The following is a 15,650-nucleotide window of genomic DNA, read 5'->3' on the forward strand; positions in this document are numbered from 1 at the left end:
AGTTATTCATTTCTTGTCATTATTGTGAATGAAGCGGCCTTGCTGTGGATGTGCTGTGTCTTGCTACTTTGCTTCTGACCCAGGGCATTAGGTGAGATGCAGGGATGACCCATCATCCAGGAGGAGCCAAGATAAGGGGGAGGGAGGGGGGTGAATGGGAGTGGAGTATGTAGGGATGAAATGGGTGGGAGTGGATTTATGCCTTTGACTTTGGCTACCTCTCTTGTAAGGGGGAAAAGCTGTTATGTATATGTATTGTGAATGTCTGCCTTAACATTCATATTTGATAGTATGTGTCTGGGAATTTTATTAGATGTCTTGTTTATGTCAAGAGCTATTGTAATTGTTATTTCATGATTTACACATTTGGCCCAAATACAGTAAATCCTGGGAGTGATACTTTTAATCACTCCTGGTTGTACAACAAAATTCCAACAATCAGGAAAAGAGCCCATATGATATCCATATTAAAACCAAAAACACTACCAGAAAACCCAGCATTCTACAGACCAGTCTCATTATTGTCTACCATATCCAAACTGATGGATATTAATTGCATAAAAAGGGATAGTTAATTTACCCACCTTCCCAAACCAACATGGATTCAAGGAAGGGATCATCATTTGGTTTGAAGTCCTCAGTACATGTAACTATGATTAGTTCATGTGCTAATAGTATACTAGGAATAATTAAAAGTATCAGTTTCATAAAAACTAAATATAAGACACTAATAGATACTGCTGTAGAAATAATTTTAAACTGAAAGAAAACAACATTAAGCATTGCAAGCACCTACATACAGCCTACCATATCATCACCACAATAATACACACTGCAACTGTAACCATTCAAGGACTACAAAACACATACTAATTGAAGCCCTGAATGCACATGATCCTTTAAGACAATACACGCATTAGCAGACCAAAGAGGAAACAAGTCCTAGACTCATTCCCTACCTAAACATTCTAAACCCCAACAATGTATTCACCCTCATCCTATTGACAACATGGGAAACCATTCATGACCTCCTTTGCAACATTTTCCCAATAAAGAAAAAAAATAAACCCACCCACAAAAAAGACAAATTACAACAAAGCAAAATTGACAGAATGATAGAAGTAATTGAATTTTTTTTTAACTTGATAAAATTCAGTTTCCATCCATCAATCAGTCCAGCCGTCTGGAATAAAGCTCACAAAATTCCTGTATTAAAACTAAGCAAACCTCCAGAAAACCCTGTATCGTATAGGCCAATTTCACAACTATACACAATATCCAAACTAATGGAAAGACTGGAGCAGTGGGAATAGTTAGTGATGTGCACTTTAAAATCATGTATTTGGTATGTATTTTTACATGCTGAATTCAATGTTTTCCAAATTTTTGTCTTACCAGTACATATTTTTCTTGTTCCAGCATATGTGCCTACTAATAATAAAAACAAGAATAGCTAGTTATTAAAACTCATTAATTGGCCAGAATGCCAATATCAATTAATTGGCAAGATGGGCAGTATAACCAATTTCTGATTATCTGCTGAGTAATCAGTGCAATCCTAGTGGTTAGATGATGTTTTTATACTCATCTTGCAAGTGCGCATCATCAATCCCTTTTTGTAATATAATTGGTGATTTTGTCTCTTGCTTTTCATAGATTGATCAGTTCATTTAAAAAAAGAATTGATTAAGGTTGCTTTGATTTTTTTCTAAGAGTTGGCTTTTTGTTTCAGTGAAAGCAACGATGCCACTTTTTACAGTCCTCTTGGCCCGAATAATTTTTAGAGAAAAACAGAGCATGAAGGTAGGTTGAAAGTATAATGTTTCTGTTTATATTGTTGTACTGGAAGTGGAGGAGGAATGAGGATGGCTCAAGGAGGGAGTCATAAGGTGTGCAAAGATGGTATGTGGTACAAGGAAGGTGGGAGGAAATAGAAGTAAGGGTAGTGAATGGTGGGATGAAGAAGCAAAGAAGGGTGTAGAGGAGAAGAAGTAGGCCTTCATAGAGTGGCTGCAAATTAGGACGAGGGAATTGTATGAGAGGTACAAAGTAAAGAGAAGGGAAGTCATGCATAAGATAAAGGAGGCAAAGAGAAGAGCAGATATGAAATGGGGTAAGAGTATGACAGAAAATTTTGAAAGTAATAAAAAGATGTTTTGGAAAGAAATTAAAAGAGGAAGAGGAGGCAAATCAAGTAGAGAGGAAAAGGTAAAAAGTGCAGATGGAGAGATGATAATGGAAGAGAAGGCAGTTAGAAGAAGTTGGGCAGAGTATTTTAGGGAGTTGCTAAATATGAAGGAGGATAGGGAGGGAAAGGTAGTTGCAGTGGGAACTGCTTAGAAAATGAGAGTGATGAATGAGGAAAATTGAGGAGAAATAGTAGTTGTTAAGATGATGAGAGCAGGTAAGGCACCTGGGTTGGATGGATGCCATGCAGAATGTATGAAAAAAGGAGGTACAGTGATGGTGGACTGGCTGGTGAGGTTATTTAATGTTTGCTGGAGAGAGGGCAGAGTGCCGGAGGACTGGAGGAGTGCCTGTATAGTTCCATTTTACAAGGGAAAGGGGGACAAGTGTGAGTGTAGTAGTTTCAGAGGGATCAGCTTGTTGAGTGTAGTTGGGAAGGCTTATGGGAGGATCTTGATTGAGAGGATTAGGAGAGGAACAGAGGGCATAATTGGTGAGGAACAGTGTGGGTTTAGGACAGGTAGGGGTTGTGTAGATCAGGTTTTTGTGGAAAGACAGATATGTGAGAAAGCTATAGGAAAGGTTAAGGATGTTTTTTTGGCTTTTATGGATCTGGAAAAGGCTTACGACGGGGTAGACAGGAAGGCACTGGGAGGTATTGCAATATGGGATAGGAGGAAAGCTGTTAATAGCAGTCAAGAGTTTTATGAGAGTAGTAGAGTGTGTGCTAGGATTAGAAATGGAGAGAGTGAATGGTTTGAGGTAAAGGTGGGACTTTGTCAGGGATGTGTTATGTCGCCCTGGCTGTTCAATCTATACATGGATGGGGTGGTGCAAGAGGTGAATGCAAGAGTAGTGGGTCAGGGGTTGGAGATGGTTAAAGAAAATGGAGAAAAGTGGGAAATAAGCCAGTTGTTGTTTGCTGATGACACTGCACTTTTAGTGGGATCAGAGGAGGGATTGAGGAAGTTAGTGACACAGTTTGAGCTATGTGAAAGAAGGAAGCTGAAGATAAATGTGGGCAAAAGTAAGGTGATGAGATGTACAAGGGGAGAGAGTGGCAGCAGACTGGAAGTGAGTATTAAGGGAGAGAGACTGGAGGAAGTGAATAGTTTTAGATACTTGGGTGCAAATGTGGCAGGAAAGGGAGGAGTGGGGGTGGAGGTAGAATGTAGATTGAGAGAAGCGAGTAAATGTCTTGGTGGATTAAAAAGTGTAATGAGAAATAAACATTTGGGAATGGATGCTAAGAGGAGGTTATATGAAGCAGGGCTGCGGAGTCGGAGTCGGAGGGAGTCGGAGTCGGATTTCTAAGAGTACTAGGAGTCGGAGTCAGAGTCGGAGTCGGAATTTTTTATCCGACTCCGACTCCTTAAGTCCAATAAAATTATTTTTTTTAACATGGTTTCCCTGTTTGATTTTACCAGTTGCACAATTTAGCAGTTTTTGTATGGTTTTGCCTTTATTTTTGGAGGCAATAGTGAGTGTGTGCAGTGTATGTGTACACTAAGTGGTCTCTCCAGATGGAAACAAAAAACAATCCATCAATAATAAAAAAGAAAAGAAAAATGCACAATACTGACAAGCTATCGTTGTCAGTCTGGGTAAAAGTGTTTGTAGTCATGTATTTGTAGTTGTTTCCTGTAAGGAGAGTGAAACTATATATATACTGTATGTATGTATATATATATATATATATATATATATATATATAATATTTTGTACTATACTGCAATGCTTTTACTTCAACGTAAATAAACATCAATTCGTGCTGCCACCATGTGACAGCATTGTGTGCTACTAGTACTATCTAATGTAAACAAACAGCTGCAGATTCTGCCGGAAGCAGTGTCTCCCAGTGAATCTTCTTTTCCTTCATTTTCGGTAATTTTATCACATTTTCCTTTAATAGATATATGCTAGATTATGATAAAGCTACTTCAGAATATGAAAATCATACATTTATCAAAGAAATTTAGTGGTTTGAAATATACGAAATAGAAACAGGCTGATCATGGTTACTAGTGAATACAATAGGCCTACAAGTGAAGCAATGAAAAATAGAAATCAGAGTAAAGAAAATCACGAACTATTTTAATCTAATTCAAAACAGATTATGCTATAAAGACAATTTCAAATTAGGCCTAAGTGTACCAGATATTTATGCTTTAACCCATAACCATAATTCTATCTATCTATATACAAAAGGCTTTTTCCCCCTTATCAGGGAGGTAGCCAAGTTAAAAGGCATAAACCCACTCCCACCCATCATCCCTTCCACTCTCACATCTTAGCTCCTCGTGGGCGACGGGTCATCCCTGCATCCCGCCCACCACCCTGGGTCAGAAGCAATCCAGGACACAGCACATCCACAGCAAGGCCGCTTCACTTAATTGGCGACCCCCCCTCTCGCCGTCCCCTCACATAGAAAACGGAGGATGGGAAGAAGTCCCTTCGGGCTGCGTCAAAGTATCATTCACAATTTCCCACTCCCCAAACCCCCCCCATCCTCCCATTCCTTCCCTTTCTTTTCATCACAGTATCATCTATAGACAGCCCTTCTCCACTCATCCTTATCTTCTGCCACCTCCCTTCCCTGCTCCACAGACATTCCCCTCTTGCTCAACGCCCCTGTCACCCCATCCATCCATCTCATCCTCAGTCGTCCTCTCAAATTCACTCCCTCCATCTCTGCCTTCCATACCCCTTTCACCAGTCTTCCTTCATCCATTCTGTCCATGTGTCCAAACCATCCTAATAGTCTTTCATCAGCCCTCTCAGTCAACTCCTTTTCCACCCCAGCTCTCCTTCTCATTTTCTCGCTTCTCAAACTATTCAGCCTTGTAACCCTCACCATACTTCTCAGACATTTCATCTCAAACACATTTAAACTCTTCCTCTCTGCCTCTCTCAAATTCCATGTCTCTGCCCCACACAGCACTGTCGGCACAATCACCCCTTTATACAATCTCCTCTTTGCATTAATTCCCAAATGTCTATTTCTTATTACTTTTTTAAATCCCCCAAGGCATTTGTTTGCTTCTCTCAATCTACAGCTTACCTCTACCTCTACTCCTTTTGCAGCCACATATGACCCCAAGTACCTAAAACTATCCACTTCCTCCAGCCTCTCCCCTTTAAGACTTACTTCCAACTCTCCACCATTCTCTCCTCTTGTACACCTCATCACTTTACTTTTACCCACATTCACCTTCAACTTTCTCCTATCACACACCCTCCCAAACTCAGTCACTAACTTTCCCAGTGGCTCCTCTGACCCTGCCACATGATACATGTTGTTTATCGGGTTCTTTAAAAAGATAATAAATAGATAAAAATAAAGAAAATAAAAAATAAAACTAATGAATTAATGAATTTTTTTTTTTTTCTATTTTTTATTATCTTTATTGTTTTATTTTTATTTATTTTATTTCATTTTTTCTATCCAAAAAAAAAGAAAAGAAAAAAGAAAAAAAGATAATCCCAAAGTAACCTTATAATCCACATTTACCTTTCTTTTTACCATAAATTGTAGGGTCGAATTTGTTTTTTCTAGACTATAGGCTGCCTCTATTCATAGGGTACGAGTAGTCTAGGACTCTAACCTATATTTCTCATAGACTAATCTAACCAACCATTTCATCACATTAAGATGATATTAGTTTACCCTACTTATATAAAGTACAAACTACTATTTTTTTTTATTTGCAAATTTCAATTGAGTAGTCTATAAGTTCTATTATTATGAATAAAGCCTATTTTTTTAATGTTTACAAATAAGAAATTTGTATAGATTTTAGCTTTACCCTCGCTATTAACGTAATAATACTGGTGGATTCAAGGAACATATAAAATATTTTATTATAAGAAATCTTTATAGATTGAATTTTTAACCTAGCTATTACCGTAATAATATGGGTGTATTCAAGGTACAGTGCATATATTTTGTTATATTCTTGAAAGCTTTGTCTGAATTTTTACCATTACAGTAATTGGCAAGCCAACAATAGCTGTAAAATACTGTCTATAGATGTGCACTGTGAAATAATTTGTTGCTATTGTGCAAATAGAAAGCAGTAGGTCTCATTATTCCAAGTTTAAAAAATCTAAAAAAATTTGATACTTTTTTGTGTTGAGAAAATTTAATAACCGTCCAGTATAGAATAGTTTTATAGCTAGTTACAGGATATGTACCATTTATAGAAGTTTCCAGGATTTAGTTTGTATCAATATTTCATTCATTCTATACTATGGGAGTTATAGCCAGTGGAATGTATTTCTATTTTTAATAAATACTCAATAAATATAATTATTAATTCAAATTCCTGAATAATTTGTCAACTGTCAAGTGACAGAGATGATTTTTATCTTTAAATAATTTAAACTAGCTACTTTACCTTTGTTGATAGTCTAATTAATTCAAATTATGTTAACATCTAGAACTCCATCATGTACACACGTACAGGACAGTGTAGACAATATTATGTATCTACTACGTATGCACTATGCACGTACGTCTTCAAGTATGTAAAAGTCAATGGAAGTGCCCTGAGATAAACTTTGACCAGTCTCAGAGGCCAGATAGGAATGACATTAGAGCATATGTCATAGCATTTGATGATGACTGAAAATGGGAGGAACAACAGCAGATATGAACAGTGTGCACAGGGGAAGGTTGTCTCTCTCTTTCCTGAACTGATTCCTGGTTTTTATGATAACATGGTGAAATTAATTCTGCAGTAAGTACTAGGTAGGGCCTCCATTAACCTTTCCTCATCATGATTTGTCACTTTTTTTTCCTAATATTGTGATAGAAAGTTTATGAGATTGGACAAATGAAATAACAGATGATATTTTTTTGGGGGGAGGGGAGGGGCACAAAGGAAAAAGAAAATATCTAGCTTGAAGTGGCAACTCTGCCATGACATCTGAAAGTGCTCATAAGCTGGTAGATGATCATGAGCATAAATAATACCATTATATATTTAATATATATATGTTTATACGAATATACGTGCTTGTGTGCATATACATATATATAGCTGGTTGAGTGTATATGTAAGTATATTTATCATACAAGTGAATGTTTCACGTAAAAAATAATATAATGAAAAATATTTATAAAATGCTTGCTTAATAGGTGTGGGAGGCTGGTATATGGATCTGCAGAATAGATTTCCACGTAGGGGTCAAGAAGTTAAGGAGTCGGAGTCGGGAGTCGGAGGAATCAAAGGAGTCGGAGTCGGAGTCGGAGGAATCAAAGGAGTCGGAGTCGGAGTCGGACCTTATACCATCCGACTCCGCAGCCCTGATATGAAGGAGTGATTGTGCTGACAGCACTGTACAGGGCAGAAACATGGAACATAAGAGAGGAAGAGAGGAGTTTGAATGTTTTTGAGATGAAATGTCTGAGAAGTATGATAGGGGTTACTAGGCTGGATAGAGTGAGAAACGAGGAGGTGCGGAGGAGAACGGGTGGAAAGGGAGTTGGGTGATAGGGTTGATGAAAGAGTATTGGGATGGTTTGGACACATGGAAAGAATGAGTGAGGAAAGATTAGTAGAAGAGGTGTGGAAGGCAGAGGTAGAAGGAGTGAATATGAGGGGGCGTCCAAGGATGAGATGGATAGATGGGTAAAATGGGCACTATGAAAGAGAGAAATGACTGTTGAGGAAGGATGGAAGTGGACAGAAGATAAGGGTGAATGGAGAAGGGTTGTGTAGGATGGGGGATGAGGGAGTATGTATGAGAAATAAATTGACGCATCCCAAAGGGATTTCTCCCCGTCTTCTCCTTTTCTGCATGAGGGGGTGGAGAGGAAGGGTCGCTGAATTAATGAAGCGGCCTTGCTGTGGTTGTGCTGTGTCCTGCGACACTGTTTCTGACCCAGGGCAGTGGATAGGATGCAGGGATGACCCATCATCCAGGAGGTGCCAAGATTTGAGGGAGGGAAGAGGGTGGAGTATGTAGGGGATGGAATGGGTGGGAGTGGTTTCTATGCCTTTTTCTTTTTTGCTACCTCCAATGTAAGGGGGAAAAAACCCTTTGGTATATGTATGTATATATTATTGTTGTTGCTGTTGTTATTGTTATTATTGTTGTTGTTGATGACAGGGTAGACAGGAAGGGACTGTTGGAGGTATTGGAGATATATTTACCTAGTTGTATTTATCTAGTTGTATTTTATGGGAAGGGGAGCTATGCTTGTGGTGTCCCGCCTTTGTATCTCGCAGTGTCTAGTTTGCTCTTAAATTCATGAATGGTTTTTGTGCACACTATTTTTTTGTCCAGTTTGTTCCAAGTGTCCACCACTCTGTGGAAAACTGTTTTTCTTCAGATCTCTTCTATAACTATGTTTTTTTATTTTCTTTCCATGGCCTCTTGTGTTTCTCTTGCCTCAGTTTAACAAGTCCTCTCTAACAAGTATTTCTGTGCCCTTTATGATTCTGTAGATGGTCAGTAGGTCGCCTCTCTCTCTCTTCTTTGCTCCAGAGTCAGTAACTCCAGTTTAGCCAGTCTCTCCTCATATGACAAGTTTGCAAGTGCAGGTGCCATTTTTGTGGCTGCTCTCTGGATTCTTTCTATTTTCTTTATATTCTTTTTGGTACTGGGTGACCACAATGATGCCACATCTAATGATTTCTTCATTCAAACATGTAAATGCCACTTTTATTGATCTTAGCAAATTATAGGAGTCTCCGACAATTTTGTTTATCTGTTTGTCATAGGACAAGTTGTTTCAGATAATTACATCCAAATCTTTTTTGGGTCCCACTTTCTTTACCTCCTTAGAGCAGTCAAGAGTTTTTATAAAAGTAGTTGAGCCTGTGTTAGAATTAGAAATGGAGAGATTGATTTGAAGTAAAGGTGGGACTTCACCAGGGATGTGTCGTGATGCCATGGCTATTTAATTTATACATGGATGGGGTGGTGTGAGAGGTAAATGCAAGGGTAATGGGTTAGGGATTAGAGATGGTGAAAGAAAAGGGAGAAAAGTGGGAAATAAGCCAGTTATTGTTTGCTTTGCTGATGACACTGTGCTTGTAGCAGGAACAGAGGAGGAGTTAAGTTAATGATAGAGTTTACTAAGGTGCACAAAAGAAGGAAGTTGAAGATGAATGTGGGTAAAAGTAAGGTAATGAGATGTACAAGGGGAGAGGATGGCAGCAAACTGTAAGTGAGTATTAAGGGAGAGAGACTAGAGGAAGTAAATAGCTTTAGATACTTAGGTGCGAATGTGGCGGAAAATGGAGTGGATGTAGAGGTAGAATGTAGATTGAGAGAAGCAAGTAAATGCCTTGAGGATTAAAAAGTATAATGAGAAATAGACATTTGGGAATGTATGCTAAGAGGAAATTGTATGAAGGGGTGATTGTGCTGACAGCATTGTATGGGGCAGAAACATGGAACATAAAAAAGGAAGAGTTTAAATGTGTTTGAGATGAAATACCTGAGAAGTATGATAGGAGTTACAAGGCTGGATAGAGTAGATTAGTAAAAGAGGTGTGGAAGGCAGAGGTTGAGGAAGTGAACATGAGTGGGCAACCAAGGATAAGATAGCTGGATGGGGTAAAGGGGGCATTGGGAAAAAGGAAAATGTCTGTTGAGGAAGAAAGGGAGAAGACAGAAGATGCGGGTGAGTGGAGAATGGTTGTGTATGGATGATGTTGTGATGCATGGAAGGGAAGGGGATAGGGGGGTGAGGGAGTATGTGTGAGTGGTATTTTGATGCCGCCCGAAGGAATTTTTCCCTGTCTTCTCTTTTTCTACAAGAGGGGATGGAGAGGGAAGGTCACCAATTAAATGAAGCAGGCTTGCTGTGGATGTACTATGTCTTGCTACATTGATTCTGACCCAGGTCAATGGGCAAGATGCATGGATGACCTGTAATCTAGGAGTAGCCAAGAAAAGAGGGAGGGAGGAGTGGTAAATGGGAGTGGAGTATGTGGGGATGAAATGGGTGGGAGTGGGTTTATGCCTTTGAGTTTGGCTACCTCCCTTGTAAGGGGGAAAAAGTCCAAGGTATGTGGATCATCATCGTCGTTGTTGTCGTCGTTATTTTTATTATTATTATTGTGTGAATACTGTAACGAATGTGGGTAGGAGGTAAGGGGAACATGGGCTGAGACAAATACTTTTATTCCTGACTAGTTTTGCCTAAGTGGTTTCTTCAGGGGTATAGTGTTCGAAGTCAAGCTGGTCAATATATACATTACAGAAAAAGGGAACATGGCAATGTGTCTGGTTGGTCCCCCACTTGATGTCATCTGCCAGTGTGATGAGTTGTCGCAGTGAGTGGACAAAATATCCACCTGTTGGTTGTCGCATGGCATAGCTTTCCGTCTGCGTATGGGGCTCTGTATTTTGTCCAAGATGACGAAGCATGCTGCTGCTTTAACCCATATGAAATCCACAGTGCTCTTATTGATGTTTTCCTGGTTGGTGAAGAATATGGACTCCATCACCTTTCTTGTCTTGTGAGGTTATCCATAATAATTTTTGCGTTGTCCCATTTCGGTAAATGGCCTCGTTTGTTGACATGATTTACTTTCGCACTGCTAACCCTGTGGTGTCGAACATCTGCTTGGTGGTGTTCTTTTATTCTAGTGTCTAGGTTGTGTGGTTGGTGGGTGCATGCCTTGGCTGGCTACTTTCCTTATAAGGAGAAAGAAGTCTTTTGGTGTATAGATAGATTGTTTCAAATCATGAAACTTCAATTCATGGAAAGAGAGTAATTGGTCAGCAATTTCAACTTGGCTGCAAAACCACTTAACCATCCCATTGTTAAGTTGAATCTTGGAAGGCTCTCCCACCCTTTTATTTTTGGTTTCATTTTCCTTATTGACAATATCTTTAATGAGATTTTGTGTAGTAACATAATGAAAACCATCAAATCAGCCATTTTTGAAATAAACAAACTTGTTTTCTTCACATACTTCATAAAATTTTCCCTCTCAGACTTCATATTTTAGAACCATCACTTTTATGCCTTAAAGATGACTGCCGAACCTCGGTGTTTTTTTTTTGTTTTGTTTTGTTTTTTTCTACAGGTAAATTTTGTCCCTTAAAGGCAATTTAAAAAGGTTTGATTTTGGAGTGTTATGTCATCAGCTGTGTGCAGTTGATAGAATTATTTATTTATTTATTTACTTATTTATTGTATGTATGTATGTGTATATATATATATTTATATATATATATATTATATATATATATATATATATATATATATATATATATATATATACATACATATATTTTTACAGTAAGTCCTTGTTATACGGTACATATGTGTTTCTGAAAACCTTACAGCAAATTGAAATTACCATATACCGAACCAATTATAACATGTAATAATAGGATATGGCAGACGTACCTTCCCCCTGCTCTTTCCTCTTCAAAATATCTAGCGGATACCGTATCTGTGAATTTTTCTTACCGTAAATAGAATCGATGGTAGTAATTACCAAATACCGTAACTGTGAATTTAGTGGATAGATAATTACTGTATAAGGAGGACTCACTGTATATGTGTGTATATATATATATATATATATATATACATATGTATATATATACATATGTATATATATACATATATATATGTATATATATATATATATATATATATATATATATATATATATATATATTCGTAAAATGCTATGGTTGAGCCATATTAACCACTCATACTGACAGATATTAATGTCCATCTTTTATATTACACAGGTGTATATGTCTCTTGTGCCCATCGTCTTAGGTGTTGCCATAGCGACCATAACTGAGATATCTTTTGATGTCATTGGTTTAGCTGCTGCACTACTTGCAACATGTGGATTTTCTCTGCAAAACATATTTTCCAAAAAGGTTTGATTTTTTTTATGTTTTCTTTAAAGTATTATATTTTTCATGAATGTTAATGTCACAACAGTGATTATGATGTCATTCTTTAGTATACTGGTATTTTGCTTGTGTTATGTGAATTTATTACTTCAGTCACTGATTAATATGTTATGAGAATGTGTGGAGTGAGAAATGTAGAGGTGACCTAAAGAATGGGGATAAAAAGAGAACTACTGGATAGGGTTTATCAGTGGTGAGGTGATTTGGCCATATGGAAAGAACGAATGAGGAAAGACTAGTAAGAAGAATGTGTAAAGCAGAAGTGGACAGTAGGGGGGTTGGAATTTGAGGAGACCAAGAAGGAAGTGGATGGATAGGGTCCTGTCAGGTGGTAATTTCATGTTAAAGCCTTCCAGTACATATTGGATGAGTATGTAAGCAGTGTGCTGTTGGAATGGTCTTTGAATCCATACTGATTTTGCAAAACGGTTATGTGTGTTTTGATGTGATTCTAGGATCAAACTTTCCATCAGTTTGGACATGTGCACTCATCAGAAAGGTATCTCAGGATTGGAAAAGTCTCTTTGGAGGCATGGGTTCAAATCCCACCAATGCCACCATTTTATTGTTGGAAAGGTAGCATGACAAATAAAATTTTTGTTTCATTTTCTTTAAATTTCCAACATAACAAGGTTTTCAGACACTTCAGAGTAAATACAACTTAACATAATTGTAAACCACACTCAGACATGTCCTTGTAGAAATGTAATTTAGTCACACATAAGTTTATAAGTAGGTCTAACACCTATACTCTATCTCCAACCCTCTCTTTCTGGCCCTTTCTCCTATCTGTTCTATGATTAAGTAGACTCATTGAGTTACCCATTTCTGTATGTCCTTCTATTCTTTCTACTTCCTAACTGACTTTTTACATTTTACTTTACCATCTTTATCATGATATGATACTTTATTTCTGATTAATTTATCTGACCTTTGTTGTACTTTATAATTAATTCTATTCTAACTTCTGATTTTGGCATTTGTAGTTCTGCATCTTCTGTATTTGTATGTCATTGTGGCTTATTGTCATGTTGAGTGATTACCTTAATATGTCATCAGTCCTGATATGACTTGTTCCTTCACACATTTCTTATCTCTGGGACCCATACTTCTGAGTGTGGGCTACTCTATTTTTCTACAATATAATACAATGCAGTACAATAATAGGGCCAATGTGATACCAATTCATAAATGATTAAGGAGGAGCACCTGAATTATAGACCAGTGTCTTTGAATAATATGGGAGCTAAATTGTGAGAACATTTCAGATTGTGAGCATGTAATCACCATTTTAAAACCAAATTGTCCATGAACCCAGCATTTTACATATCCATTTCTCTCCTCTACAATATTCAAATTGATGGAAAGTTTTATCCAAGAAAGAATCATATCAAAACACACATGTTTTGAAAAATCAGTATAGATTCAAAGACCATTCCAGAAGCACACTGTTTACAAACTTATCCAACAAGTGTTGGAAGGCTTTAACATGACAGTACCACTTTACAGGACATTAATGGTGGCAATAGATATAAACAAGTTTTTTTATACTGTCCGTAGACATATCCTGTCAAATGAATAAGATTTTTTATACTCTCCTGAGATGCATCCTCTCAAATAAAATTGTATAATCAGAAATATACAATAAATAGTTGACAAACTTCCAAACAAGAAGAGAATGTAGATTATTCCAGAACAACTACTTATTGGGAATCAAAACACTGCACAACAGGTTCCCCCTGGGAGCAACACTATCACAATACTATTTAATTTGTTCATACAGAACTTCAATACCTCATTTACCAAGAAGTATACAATGCAGATGAACTAACAATAATAACCTAACACAAGCCCAAGCTCAAACAACACACGAGTTCAAATCTAAATATGATAATTGGAAATCAAAGATATAGATTAAGTTGGAACCGTGCATGAATTTGAGTCTTGGTATGTTAGAAAATTAGAGAATAGGAGACAGGACCAGTGAGTGTTGCTCCTCTCCTGTAAACAACAAATAGGTAAATACAACAACAACAAAACAACACCCAAGATATCTAACCACAGTTCAGTGAACTAGATTTATGGCAGACACAAAAGAGAATAACTGTATCCCCCCTCAGAAGTACTCATTGATATAGTTACCCAGTTTCAATGAATCTAAGAAATACCTGATGGTCATACTAAGCAAAGGTACACACATAACCTTTATGCTACACAATCAAGACCTTACAGTGAAGGCAAATAAACTGAACATACTTAGAACAGCTGCAGGCACATTGCTTAGTCAGCAGAAAGAAACTTTATATATTTATATATACATATATACATATATATACGTATATATGTATATATATATATATATATATACATATACATATATATACATATATATATACATATACATATACATATACATACACACACATACGCGCGCACACACACTTTCAACGAACGGACGGCTTGAAGAACGTTCTGAAGAAAAGTGCAGATTGTGGATCCCAACGCAAAGAGAAGTGCCTTTTTGTATTTGCAGGGTGGGGGGAAATTGCTCGTGGGGTAGTGGGAAAGTAAGGAAAGAGGAGAGGGGGAGGGATTGCTGGGGAAATGGAAGGTAATGAGGAGGTGGAGGAATTGGCCCTGACGGGCCGCCGAAAGGTGGACAAACGACCGCAAGACGAGCTGGATGATGACGACATGTCTAATAGGAATGTGAAGATTAGAGGTATAGATAGGAGCAATACAGTAGAAAGTGATGAGAATATTTTCAAGGGATTTAAAGAGGGTGGGGGGGACACAACCCCCCCCCCCCCGACTGACAAGACTAGAAGAGAAGGTCGATAAGATGAATGAGGACTTGGAGCGTAGGTTCGGTAATGTTGACAGTATGATACGAAGAATTGAAAAATTGGAAGAACTAGAGAGGGCGAACAAAAACTTAACTAAGGAAATTGAAGAATTAAAACAACAGTTAAAAGAAGTAAAAGATGAGAATAAAGTCTTAAAGGAGAATAATATGGAGAACAAGGAGGGTTGGAAAAAATTCATGAAAATAGCAAGGTTGCATTCACTGACATAATCAGACAGCAAATGAATGAACAAACTGAAAACTCAGTTATTAAAGTGATGAGACAGAAGGAGAATATAGTAAGAGACTTAGCAGACAAAAAGAAATGTATAATTATATTAGGAATGGAAGAGAAACATAACCCAGATAGAACCACAAGAATCAAAGAGGAAAATGAAAAAGTAAGCCAATTACTAGAATCAGTTCAGGAAGATGAACCAGAAATTATGAAACAAATCGAAGAGAAATTTAGACTCTGAAAGTATAGCACAGACAAGACCAGACCAATTAAGATTAAATTCAAGTCACAAACAACGGCAGAGAATATCTTATCCAAAACAGGGAAACTAGCAACAAGTGAACAATACAAAAAGATATGGATAAAAAGAGAAATGAATAAAGAGGAAAGAGAGGAAGAAAAGCAGAAAAGACTGGAAGCTAAGGCAAAAAACGAGAACAGAACGGAGTCAGAGAAAGAGAGATTCTATTGGAGAGT

General features: G+C 37.5%; 1 protein-coding gene across 3 annotated transcripts in view; it reads left to right on the top strand.

Annotated features, from left to right (window-relative positions):
* LOC143036755 (solute carrier family 35 member E1 homolog) overlaps positions 1 to 15,650 on the top strand; it is a 44,168-nt gene that overhangs the window by 4,820 nt on the left and 23,698 nt on the right. For all 3 annotated transcript variants that reach the window (XM_076204457.1, XM_076204456.1, XM_076204455.1), the window contains exons 2-3: positions 1,733 to 1,803; positions 11,917 to 12,054. In XM_076204457.1, coding sequence (XP_076060572.1) covers positions 1,733 to 1,803; positions 11,917 to 12,054 — 209 coding nt within the window. The remainder of the gene's footprint in view (positions 1 to 1,732; positions 1,804 to 11,916; positions 12,055 to 15,650) is intronic.

The sequence above is a fragment of the Oratosquilla oratoria genome, chromosome 21 (assembly GCF_046742065.1).
Source record: "Oratosquilla oratoria isolate Oo_2021 chromosome 21, ASM4674206v1, whole genome shotgun sequence".
NCBI classification, from domain to species: Eukaryota; Metazoa; Arthropoda; class Malacostraca; order Stomatopoda; family Squillidae; genus Oratosquilla; species Oratosquilla oratoria.